Source organism: Ochotona princeps, chromosome 17 (genome assembly GCF_030435755.1).
Source record: "Ochotona princeps isolate mOchPri1 chromosome 17, mOchPri1.hap1, whole genome shotgun sequence".
Lineage (NCBI taxonomy): Eukaryota > Metazoa > Chordata > Mammalia > Lagomorpha > Ochotonidae > Ochotona > Ochotona princeps.
Genome location: NC_080848.1, coordinates 37,339,744 through 37,351,080, shown reverse-complemented (window position 1 = coordinate 37,351,080; position 11,337 = coordinate 37,339,744). Strand labels below are relative to the sequence as shown.

At 55.5% G+C, this 11,337-nt stretch overlaps 1 protein-coding gene across 1 annotated transcript; it reads left to right on the top strand.

The window, feature by feature from the left end:
- The first annotated feature begins 295 nt into the window (after nucleotides 1-295).
- TRARG1 (trafficking regulator of GLUT4 (SLC2A4) 1) lies at nucleotides 296-9,852 on the top strand. Its single transcript, XM_058676305.1, has 3 exons — nucleotides 296-924; nucleotides 6,676-6,808; nucleotides 9,479-9,852. Exons 1-3 carry the CDS (start codon nucleotides 532-534, stop codon nucleotides 9,490-9,492), a joined length of 540 nt encoding a protein of 179 aa, XP_058532288.1. The 5' UTR covers nucleotides 296-531; the 3' UTR covers nucleotides 9,493-9,852.
- Nucleotides 9,853-11,337: the final 1,485 nt, after the last annotated feature.

Here is an 11,337-nt window from a genome sequence, read left to right as displayed (position 1 = left end):
GCAGGGCAGAATGTGCTGCAGTAGCTCTCTAGGGAGAAGGGAATTGAAAAGCAAGAGCGTCTCCGAGGAGGGCTGAGAGTGTGCCACGTACACACACTCACACAAACACACACAGACACGCACACACAGCGCCCTGCCTTCACTTAAGCCTCACCGGGGAAGAGGCGCTTTCGCCTCTCTGCTTTCTTTAATTTCTGCTGCTTCCCCGCCCATCAGTGCCGTCAGCAGTAGTGCTGCTGGCGAAGTTGGCCTCAAACTTGAACGCAGCTGAAGGCTTCCTGGCTTCCTGGGAACTCCCGCCTGGGCAGCTGCAGGCTGCAGTCTCTGCACTCAACGAGCTGCCAGAAGTCCACCCCAGCCCACTCTGCACCCTGCTGGCCCTGGAGAGCTCCCTCCCCCAGGAGATACACCTGCTGCTGCTCCGAAGCTCCCCCTGCTCAGGTCTGGGTTGGGCAATGGTGCACTGACATTCCTCTGGGAACCTCCTTGTGTGGACCAGCAGCCAGAGCAGCCAGAGGCCCTGGGGCCAGCATGGCCAACCCAGTGCAGCCTCAGTTTCCCCTAGTGCAGGGGCCAGGCTCCACCTCCCCCTTGGAGCTGCCGGAGATGGAAAAGCTCCTCACCACCACCACCACAGTGGCGGACAAGGACGACAAGGCTCTGCGTCTGTCCAGGTCCCTCTCGGGGGCTCTGGACTTGGAGAACGGCCACAGCCTGCCCTTCAAGGCCATCTCAGAGCGGCACCGGGAGGCCTCCCTGCCCCGCTCCCCTTCACGGGCCAGCTCTAGACGGGCGTCCTCCATCGTCACCACCTCCTACGTCCAGGACCAAGAAGCCCCCAAAGATTATCTCATCCTTGCCATCGCCTCCTGCTTCTGCCCGGTCTGGCCCCTCAACCTTATCCCTCTGATCTTTTCTATCATGGTAAGTGCTGGAGTGGGTGGGCAGGACACTATCCTGGACAGTACCCCAGAGGGCACACTGCCTGATATGCCAAGCTGAGATCTGCGTGCTAGGCACTCAGGGAGAAGACCCCCTTTCTTTGCTGTCTTCCTGCTTCCCCTTTGGCCAAGAAGTCAAAGGCCCAGAGGGCTCATGTCTGCTCTCCTCTTTGATGCCTGCTGCTGGCTGTCATGGCCTGTCACTTGCCCCTGCTGGACATCCAGGAGTTCCTCCACCCAGCACTAAATCCTGCAGGGCGGAAAGCCCACTTCGGGTCTGCCTGCCTGCCTGTGAGAGGATGGGCTTCTCCGAAAGTTGCTCCTTAGGTGTCAGCAGAGGTTGTAGCCAGAAGGGGGTCCCAGGAGATGGGGAGGGGGCTTCCCAGGCCCCTTGGGCATTCTACCAGCCTCTAGTTTCCAAGAGCTGACAGCAATTCCCCTGGCGTGCACTCAGGGCCCTGGGCTTGGCTCCCTAGGGTGGAGATTCAGGTGAGGAGTTTGCAAGCTGCTCCTGAAGGCATGGAGCTAGGTGGGTGTGTTGGGAGGAGTGTGGCGGTGTGTTTGTGTGTGTGTGTTCTTCCCCGAGCCCCTGGCCTTGATGGTTGTACTGATTCTAGCGTCTATCTTCAAGGCACTTTTTCCCAGAAGGGGAAGAATTTGTCAGAGGGCCTAGCCAGCCTCGCCAAGCAGGGCATGTGGCTGAGTCTTCCAAGTGAATTGTCCCCAAACCAAACCATCTGGGTACAGCCCCTTTCAAAGGATCTCAAGGAAAATGCTGGTGACTAACAAGGAAGAGGAGGGAGACACAGCAAAAGGATGCATGGCAATGACCTAGGGAATGAGGTTTGCAGTGGTGAGCATTGACTGCTGGCCCCAGGGTGCCGAGTCATCCACCGCCAAGACCCCAGGGGTGGTGGCTACCCCAGGTATCACCGGGGAAAGCTCATTCTTCCTCAAACTTCTCTGTCCCCTTGGGAGAGGACCGGTGTCCAGCTGGGAAAGCCTGCCCCTGCCCCCCAGAAAATCTAGGGCCGACTGCCAGGACTTGGGGGCACCCGGGCAGCATTCCTGACTCCCCTGGTTTTGGCATGGGCTCAGGAGCCAGGGCGTGGCAGAGGCCTTCTGAAGGGCTTTGTGTGCTGTGGGAGGCCCTTGGGGCCAGCTGGGGTGGGAGGGCAGAGCCAGCCTCCAGGGCACAGTCAGTGGTTCTGGGCGGGGCTGGCCTCTGGGCTCTCTCTTGGGAGAGAACCCACCCAGAGGCCCGGGAGAAAACAGTGTTTAAATCTATCTGAGTGCAGACTGGCAGGAGTCGCTGCCTCTGTGAAGCATGTGAGCTTAAGAGAGCCGGGAGCTCTTCCCCAGCCCAGTTCCACCGTCTTTCTAGGCTCCTGAGTGGGCTCTGCTGGCTGCTGGGCTGGGCACAGGGGTGTAGCGGGGCGTTGAACCAGACTGACGCCCATGTCACATGCAACACAGGGGATTAGTGGCAGCCTTGGGTGACTGACTCATACTCCTCCTCTCAACATTGTCATCTGCAAAATGGGTAGTCCCATCATGTCTGCACTAGAGGAGAGTGAGATGAGTCATTCAAAGTACTTAGACATAAGTCTACCAAGGTCATGGTCATCAAGTGGCACCTAGAGTCTCCCCAGTGGGCCATGGGGTCACTACAAGTGTTTCTTTTTTTGTTTTATTTTTATTTTTATTTTGTTATATTTTTAACTTACTACAAGTGTTTCTAACCAGCTGTACTGCACTCTGACTCATGTCCAGCGGAAGTGGACAATTCACTGGTCTTCCATACACTTACACACAGAAGCTGCCCACCCTGTTCCTTCCAATCAGGAGAAATTCTGCCCCTTTTACCTGCCCCCTCACTCTGACCCCTCCCAACTTCTACACCCCGAATATCTCCGTCTCTACAGGGTATGGAGCCGACAGGAGTGGGGTCAAACTTCCTTTCTGGGGGTACACAGCTTGGTGCGGGGGACAGGAGAGGCTGAGCAGGTGGGTCTGGTTTTCAGAGAGGGGAGACCCTGCATTCAACTACAGGTGAGAGGTGTGAGTCAGGGCCACAGCCAGGGCCAGAGGGGCCTTCTGGACACCCTGTCAGAGTGGTGACTTGAATGGCATGTTCTGAGGGTTGAGAGGTGGAGGGTGCCCAGGCCCGCCTATTCACAGCCTCTTTCAGCATCCTGGCCCTCGCAAGGTGTTTGAGAAGTTGATTGATGGGCCACAGGAGTGCATGCCATGCCACAAGGAGAGGGCGAGGGACTCACTCCAGAAGTTAAGTCCCCTTCCAGCCAGTCTCCAAGTGGGTGCCTGACTTGGTGGTTAAGACCCTGGTGATGATGCTGGGTCCCCTATGGGTGTGTCTGGGCTCCAACACTGGCTCCTGGCTCCAGCTTCCTGCTAATACAGTCCCTAGGAGGCAGTGGGGACAGCTCAAGTGGCTGGATCCCATGTGAAAGACCTGAATAGAGTTCCTGGCTTCTGCTGGTAGCCACAGCAGACATCTGGGAGAATGAACTAGTGGATGGGTGCTCTCTTTCTCTGGGATAATCAATGCAATTTAAAAACAAGCTTTAGTCATGTTGCAGGAAATGGTCTAGTGCAGGGAAATCCCCTGAGCAGGCTTCCAAGCTAGGCCATGCGAGGGTGCTGCAGGATGAACCCTCTAGGGCCTGTGGGACAGAGGGGCTGCTGGCCTCAAGTTCCGGCTGCCCTTAGCCTTCGGGGTGGTCAACGGGAAGTGGACAGAAAATGGTTCGCAAACTGGGATTTCAGGAGGCAGGAGGAAAACACGTGAAGAGGCAGGAGAGAGGAAGAGGTAGGAGGAGCAGAGGTGAAAGGCTGGAGAGAGGATGGGCGGTCACTCGTAGACCCCTGGCGACTCTGGGGGAGCACTCTAGATGGGTCTGAATCCCTAAGAAAGAGGACAAATCCCAATCAGGGCACAAGAAGGAGACCCTCCCAGGAGCCCTGAGGAGAGGCTCGAGGGCAGAGGCACACAGAGAGATCAGAGGACAGGCAGTGTCCACGCTGCCTCCAGGCCACCGAGGACAAGGGCAAGGTCACTGTGGAGGGCATGGTCGCTGGCTGAGATACAGGGGACCTGGTGGCAGAAGGGAGGGAGGGGACCAGGACTAGGCAGGTCAGGGCTAGTTAGCAGCCTACACAGTTGGAGGAAAAGATGGTAGAGGAAGGAATTCCTGAGCAGGAGCTAGTGGAGGTGATGGAAGGAAGGTGAGGAAGAGCTGTGGAAATGAATTTCTAAAGGGAAATGTTAGGGGCAGGGAGGAATGGAAGGGGTGTAGAGTGGAGGGTCACCCTCACTGACATTACCGAATGCCTGTCGAGGGTGAGGCTCAGATCCAAACCCCAGGTTCACATCTAGCTTCACATTTAGTCCTGACTAGATGCCATGGGTCTGGGTGCTGTGATCATCCGCATTTTCCATGGACTCCTGTCAGTCACCAGGAATCCTGGCACTGGAACCCCGGGCTGGGCCTGGGTTGAGAGCCGATGTCCCTGTCCAAGGCACTGGCTGCTCAGGTCACTGCTCAAGATGCAGACATTCTGCAGTGCCTGGTTCGAGTCCCTGTCACTCTTCCCATGCAGCTTCCTGCTAATGCGCATCCAGAGAAGTAGCTGATGGCTCAAGTACCTGGGTTCCAGTCTACTCCATGGGAGACCTGGGTGGAGCTCCTGGCTGCAGGCTCCAAGCTGGCCCAGCTCTGGCTGTTGTGGGCATTTTGGGGAGTGAACAAATGAATGGATGCTCTCTCTCTCTCTCTCTCTCTCTGTGCCTTAAAAAAAAAAAAGACAGGAAGAAAAGGTGACTGAGTAATGGCCATGGGAAGCCAGGGAGGTGTCTCGAGGAGGCTGAGAAGCTGTCAGGAGGCAATCTGGGATGAGGGAATGAGCAGCGTGGGCAGGTAGAACCGTGCACCACTTTCAGGGCAGTCTTGGGACCAGGCTGAAGATTGAAGAGTCCTGCTTAGGACCCAGGAGAGGTCAGAGGGAGTTGGGTTGGACTAGCAGGGAGGAAGCTGTGAGATCCCCCAGTAAAACAAACGGGGCATGTGTAGGTTAGAGCAGGGAAGCTGGAGCTGGAGAAGGGAGTACTGGGATGTTAGAGAGAGCAGTTCAGGAGCCCACCCTGGATGGCGTTTGCCTGTGGTGGAGATAGAGATGAGACCAAACAGGGAGCTTCAGGGAGGAGGCCTAGGGTTCCTGCTGGAGCCCGCAGCCTGCTGGTCCCTGAGGCTGGGGTTGGCAATGCAGATGGAGGAAGCACGGTGCTCCCTGCGGGCACAGCCACCAGGAGCCTCCCACGTCCTCCTACCAACAGGGAGGGGGGAAGAGGAGGAAGAGGAAGGACTGAGGAAGGAGGTGAAGTGTGGATTTGTGCTTGACATCCCCATTGACTCCTCTGGCAGGGCCAAGGAGGCACCATCAGTAACATCACCGAGACTTGCTAGATAGGCTCCCCATTCTTCGGCTTCTCCCCGTGCCAATTCAGAGTGGGGAAGAGTCTCTCCTGGCAGAATACAGCCTCAAAGCTGCAACTCTCATTGAAGGCCCTCCAGGCACCAGGCCATGCCCCCTACTCATCACCCAGGGAGGTGGTGCTGTTCTTATCCCAGTGGCTCACAAAACCGCAGCCCAGGAGAAGGTGAGCTACTTATCTGAGCTAGCACAGCTAGTGAACATGGAACTGGGAGCCAGGTGGCCTGGGTGTGGAACCTCTGCTCTTCCCCGGCCAGCTCTGCTGGGAGCTGGCAGTGCCAGATGGGCCGCAAATTCACTTTCTGCTTCCCCTCTGTCAACCACATTGAACCCTGGTTCCTAAGGACCTTGAGTCCCAGAGGCAGCTCCCTGCCTACACCCACCTGTCAGCCTGTCATGGTGTGAACCCACCTGCACCCCTCTGCTGGCTTAACCCCCTCCTCTGTGCACACTTCCCTCCCTGGAGCTCAGGTCCAGGTTTCAGCCTCTGCCACCCTGAACATGGTGGACCAGTCACCCCCCAGCCTTGACTCTCCCTCCATCCCTCCCTCTTGGCTGGGTCCTTTCCTTGCCCATAGTCCATTGGGAAGAAGCCCAATTGCAGCTACCCTGTCATCCATAGCAAACTCCTAATAACTGTCCCCACCTGCTTTCTAAAATTCCTCCCTGCTCCTTCTGGGCCCACCCCACGCCACCCTGAACCCTCTCACTCAGGACACCCATGTGGCCTCCCTGCATGAGACGGCACCACAGGCCACTCCTCCCCCTACACACACACGAAGTATATTAAAATTATAGAAGTATATATTATGTAAATATATAAATGTATATTAAATCTAAATATATGTATATAATTAAATTTAAATCTTTTTGTTCTTCTTGCACTGTGTGGAGTTGGCCGAGGGCTTTAGGCCAGGTGACTGGTTGTTTCATTTTCCGATTCTTTGAGACCCCAGACTTCAGCAAGGACAGATGGTTAAGTACAACGATGATGACAATGGAGATTTAGTGATCCCTTACACTGTGCCAGGATCTACTTCCCACTGTCTGCAACCAGAGGCCCAGACGATTTCACTGGAAGGAGCTCTCTCTTCCTCCCTAAGGGGGGCTGTACTGGGGGCTGTGTGTGCTGGAGGCTCAGTCGAGGGGCCCCTGCAGGGTTGCTGAGGCCTGGGGCCCCACAGATAGCCGTCCTGAGGGAGCTGCCTTCCTCTCTCCACAGTCTCGAAGCAGCGTGCAGCAGGGGGACCTGGATGGGGCCCGGAGGCTGGGCCGCCTGGCCCGGTTACTCAGCATCACCTTCATCATCATGGGGATCGTCATCATCGTGGTGGCAGTGGTTGTAAACCTTGCAGGTGAGGCCCAGGGCAGGGGTACAGAGTAGAAGGGCAGATTGCTCTGAGTGAACATCTAGGGGTGTGGTCGGCCCCCCAGGGAGGTGGGGGCAGGGTAAGAGCCCCTGTGGGGACCACAGCCCAGTTCCCAACAGTGACCCTCTGAATGGGGCAGGGGTTTCTGGCTTGTCTTCTGCCTGGCCAGTGAATCAACGGGAAAGGCTGTGGGAAAAGCACAGGCCAAGACTCCCTGGCCTGCACCGTGCCCAGCTGAGCCTCTGGGCTTACAAAGGTGCAGTTGGCAGGGAGAAGGCTCCGCAAGGATTCCTGAGCTTCATCCAGGGCGTCCGTGTGGGAGTAGGGCCCAAGCACTCAGGCTTCCTATCTGCTGCTTTCCCAGGCACATTAGCAAGGAGCTGAAATAGAGCAGCTGGGACATGAACCGGCACCCACATGGGACGAAAGTGTCAGCTCTGGAGCCACTTTCCAAGGTGACTCTGAGCTGCTCCCAAGGTCCAGGCAGCTCTTGAGTTTTGGGGCAATGCAGGCTAGATCTGTCCCCACACACTCACACCGGGAAGCCTCAAGCGTCTCTGCCCATTTCCATGATTGTTGTAAGCTTCTCTCCTGAAGGTTTTGCTACACGCGTGTGGTACAGTGCCAGCAGCTGGGTCTGAGACTGCTGTTTCTGATTCTGGATTCCTGCTAATGTGCACTCAGCAAGGCACCGGGTAATGATTCATTACTGGGTTCCTGTCACCCATGTCAGAGCAGACCTGGATTGAGTTTTGGGCCTGAGCACAAGATGGGTGCCAGTTTGAGTCCTGACTGTTCCAATTCTGATTCAGCTCCCTGCTTGTGACCTGGGAAAACAGTGAAGGATGGCCCAAGTGCTTGGGCCACTGCACCTGCGTGGAAGACCTGAATGAAGCTCCTGGCTCCTGGCTTAGGATCAGCTCAGTTCCAGTCATTCTGTTCATTTGGGAAGTAAACCAGCAGATGAAATCCCTCTCTCTTTTCTGTAATTCTGCCTTTCAAATAAAAATGAAATAAATCTTTTTTTATTTATTATTTTTAATTCATTAATTACATTGTATTATGTGACACAGTTTCATAGGTACTTGGATTCTCCCCACCCCAAATGAAATAAATCTTAAAAGAGAGAGAGACAGATGCAAAATCTCAGGATTTTGAAATCTGGACTTTTTAAAAGATTTATTTATTGTTATTGGAAAGTCAGATTTGCAGAGAGAAGGAGAAACACAGAGAAAGATCACTAGTTCACTCCCCAAGTGGCTGCAATTACCAGAGCTGAGCCGATCCAAAGCCAGGAGCCAGGAGCTTCCTCTGGGTCTGCCATGCAGGTGCAGAGTACCAAAGCTTTGGACCATCCTCTACTGCTTCTCCAGGCCACACGCAGGGAACTGGATGGGAAGTGGAACAGCCAGGAAATGAACCGGTGCTCATATGGGATCCTGGCAAATGCAAGGCAAGGACTTAGTCACTGAGCCATCATGCTGAGTCCTGAAATCTTAATTTTAATAAGATTCCAACGTAATCATCCCAGTTTGCGAGGTAGTGGTCTAGAGTATGGGATGCTCAGATTAGGGCAGATGGCCTGAGATTCAGCGGTGCAGCCATGGGCAACCTGGCCATGTAAGAAAAAAGAAAGTGTTCAAGTTTATAATTGGTTTGCCTGATTTCAAAATCCAGGTCCTCTGCTCTCTTTTCTTTCCTCTTTTTTAGAGATCTATTTTAATTTATTTGAAAGGAGCCGTTAGAGAGAGATATTGTATTTGCTGGTTTACTCCTTAAATGGCCACAATGGCTGTGGCTGGGCCAGGCCAAATCCAGGAACTTCTTCCAGGTCTTCCAAATGAGTACAGGCTTCACAGTCCTTGGGCCATCTTCCATTGCTTTCCTAGGTGTATCAGCAGGGAGCTGCATTGGAAGTGGAACAGATGGGACTCAAATGGTTACCCATACGGGATGCTGGTACTATAGGTGTTCACTTAGCTCACTATGCCACAGCACTGGTCCGCAGGTCGCCTGCTTTCTGTCTGCGTGAGGCAGGTTCCCTAAGCTCTCTCTCAGCTTCTCCCCACGAGTGCAGAGCGTGGCTAGCATGCAGGTAAGCGACGGGCAGGGGCCTCAGGACCACCCTAAGCTGCCGCAGGTGCCTTCCTCCTGTGGCTGTCAGTCATTTTGGCTAGGGCTCAGTCATTTTGGATGGCTGGTGATTGACAAGTAATAACCACTGAACTCAAATTTAGATGTGGCTGTATCCACGGAGACAGGATCTATCTCCCTCCGTCATCCTACTTCCCGCTGGGGCAGCTTTGAGGGGGCAGATCCTTTCTAATTGTAACAGCTCTAAAACAGTGTCCCCACCCTATAGTGGCTCACATTTCAACCAGCCCAGCAACTAAACTCCTTTTGTTGAAAAGGTGGGGCTCAAGTCCCAGGGCTGATTCTGATTGGTCCTATTAGGCTCACACGCTCACCTCTGAGCCAGTCACCAAGCTGTAGTTCTCTCATTGGCTGTAGTCAGTTCCGCGGAGGGTCTCACCAAGAGGTCCCAGCCCTGGACTATATATCCCTGTTACTGTCTCCCACCGGGAAAGCACCACCCAAATTCTTCCATCGGGCCCTGGAGACCCCGAGTTCTGAGCCTGCTTCTTTCCTCTACAGTTCATAATAAGTAAGACTGACGGGAGCTGTGCTCGTAGAGGCCTTCCGGACGGCCCTATTCCCCGCACCCCACACACCACCGAGAACGCGAGGTGACAGCCTGGTGACTGCCTCCAGGCGCCAAAGCACACACTCGGAGGGACATTCCCCCTTCTCCAGGCCACTCAGTGCCAGCCCACATGGATGGGAAGATCCGGAGGAAGAACAGAAGGAAGGAAATAAAGTTTCCTGGAACATCAACAGACACGTTGTTTTGTTCTCCAGGACTCATCCTGGTCTCGACCCCAAAGTTTCCTGGGATCATTCAAGAAGCCTCAACTGCCAGAACCAGGGGAAACCACCTCTCCCCACATTCAGAAGACAGTTGGGGGCAGGGAAAGGCAAAGCACAGCCCGCCTTTGCTCCTGTGGCCCAGGAGCAAAGACCTGCAACTCCAGCTTCTGTGTTTTCCCAGAGGGGTAGAACCAGGTGGTTTGCAGGCTTGCATGCTTTGTGGTGAGTGTCTGCTGTGAGCTCAGCCAGCACTGCCGGTGAGTTCAGGGGCAGGCACAGACACCACAACCACACCTAAGTCCTCCCGGGCATAGTGGAGAATGTTGGCGGAGACACTGGAGATACAGTACGGCTCTCACCAAAACCTTGGACCCCGCCTGGACCCCTGGACCAAGCAACCTGTTCTGTAGCCCTAGTTCTGGCTGAAGTCAACAGGTCGGGTGGAGGTGCCCAAGTGCTCTTCCTGCCCCAGTTTCCTCCACAGCCTGGGAGACAAGCCTGTGCGTGCACCAGGCAGCTCAGGGCACCATGTGGACTGGGCTCAGGTGCACAAGGCCTTAGGCCCCCAAGCCCATGAGGCTCTGTAACTGCCCAATCCCCCAGATGTCCACTTGCGCCAAAGGGGGATGTTCTGGGGTGTGCCTCAGCAGTGGGGGTCGGGTACCTGCCATGGGCTCCCTGGCCCTTCAGGATGCTCCTGTCGCCTCCTAGGAAATGGTCTACAAGTTAGGGACTCCACTCCTGAACTGGAGGGCGGGGCCTAGGAACCAGCTTCTCTTAGGACTCAGGGAACACCTGGGTGGAGCTGGGCAGAGCCTGGGCCTCCTCTTGTTTTCAGCCCCTGGACACCTCCTGGCTCAGGCTCTGTCCACAAGGGGCCTGTCTGTTCCCGCCTGCTCCCTCCCTGGCTGTAGCTCTCAGCTCCCAGGAGAGGGCTGCTCCGGGTTTTCCTGCCCCTGGAGGCCCGCCTCATAGCCGAAGAACAGGGGTGGCTTGGTTCCAGCCAGAGCTGCTCTGGTCCGGGGGTGGCCCACCAGGATGTCTCCCTCATTGTCCTCAGAGGCTACTGGAGGAGCCTGGGGTACAGGCTCTGTGATTGCCAGGAGAGCAGGGGTGCTGGTGGATTCCCCCAAGGCTGAGGTTCCCGCGTCAGTGCCCCACGCTCTGGGGAGTAAACAGCAGAGGCCCTGGTTCCTAAAGCAGGGACTGGCTACGTTTGTTTGCTGGCAGCGCAGAGGCCAGAAGACAGACTCCCGTTTATCAAGCGAACCTGGGGTATCCACTCACAGGCTCCAGCTCTGGTAGGAGGGGCTGTGGGCAGTGGTCTCAGGGCATGCCCCCTGGGTTGGGGAGGGGACTGCACTTAGGATTCAGGGACAGTCACATGAGGAAATGAGGAGGGCCTCTGTCTGCAACCTTCCTACCCTACAGTCACACTCACCCACACACAGTAGGCGCCACTGAATACTCCTTAAGATTCTTCACACTCAAGACCCCTGCTTAGGTGAAGGTACCAGCAGACAGCCTCAGGGAGGCCTGGCTGGAACATTCAGCAGGAACCACCCCAGAGCTTTCTAATGGTGCCA

Coding starts and splice junctions, on each gene's coding strand:
- TRARG1 (XM_058676305.1), top strand. CDS start 532: ATGGCCAACCCAGTGCAGCCTCAGTTTCCCCTAGTGCAGGGGCCAGGC. Junction 925..6,675: donor CTCTGATCTTTTCTATCATG/GTAAGTGCTGGA, acceptor CTCTCTCCACAG/TCTCGAAGCAGCGTGCAGCA.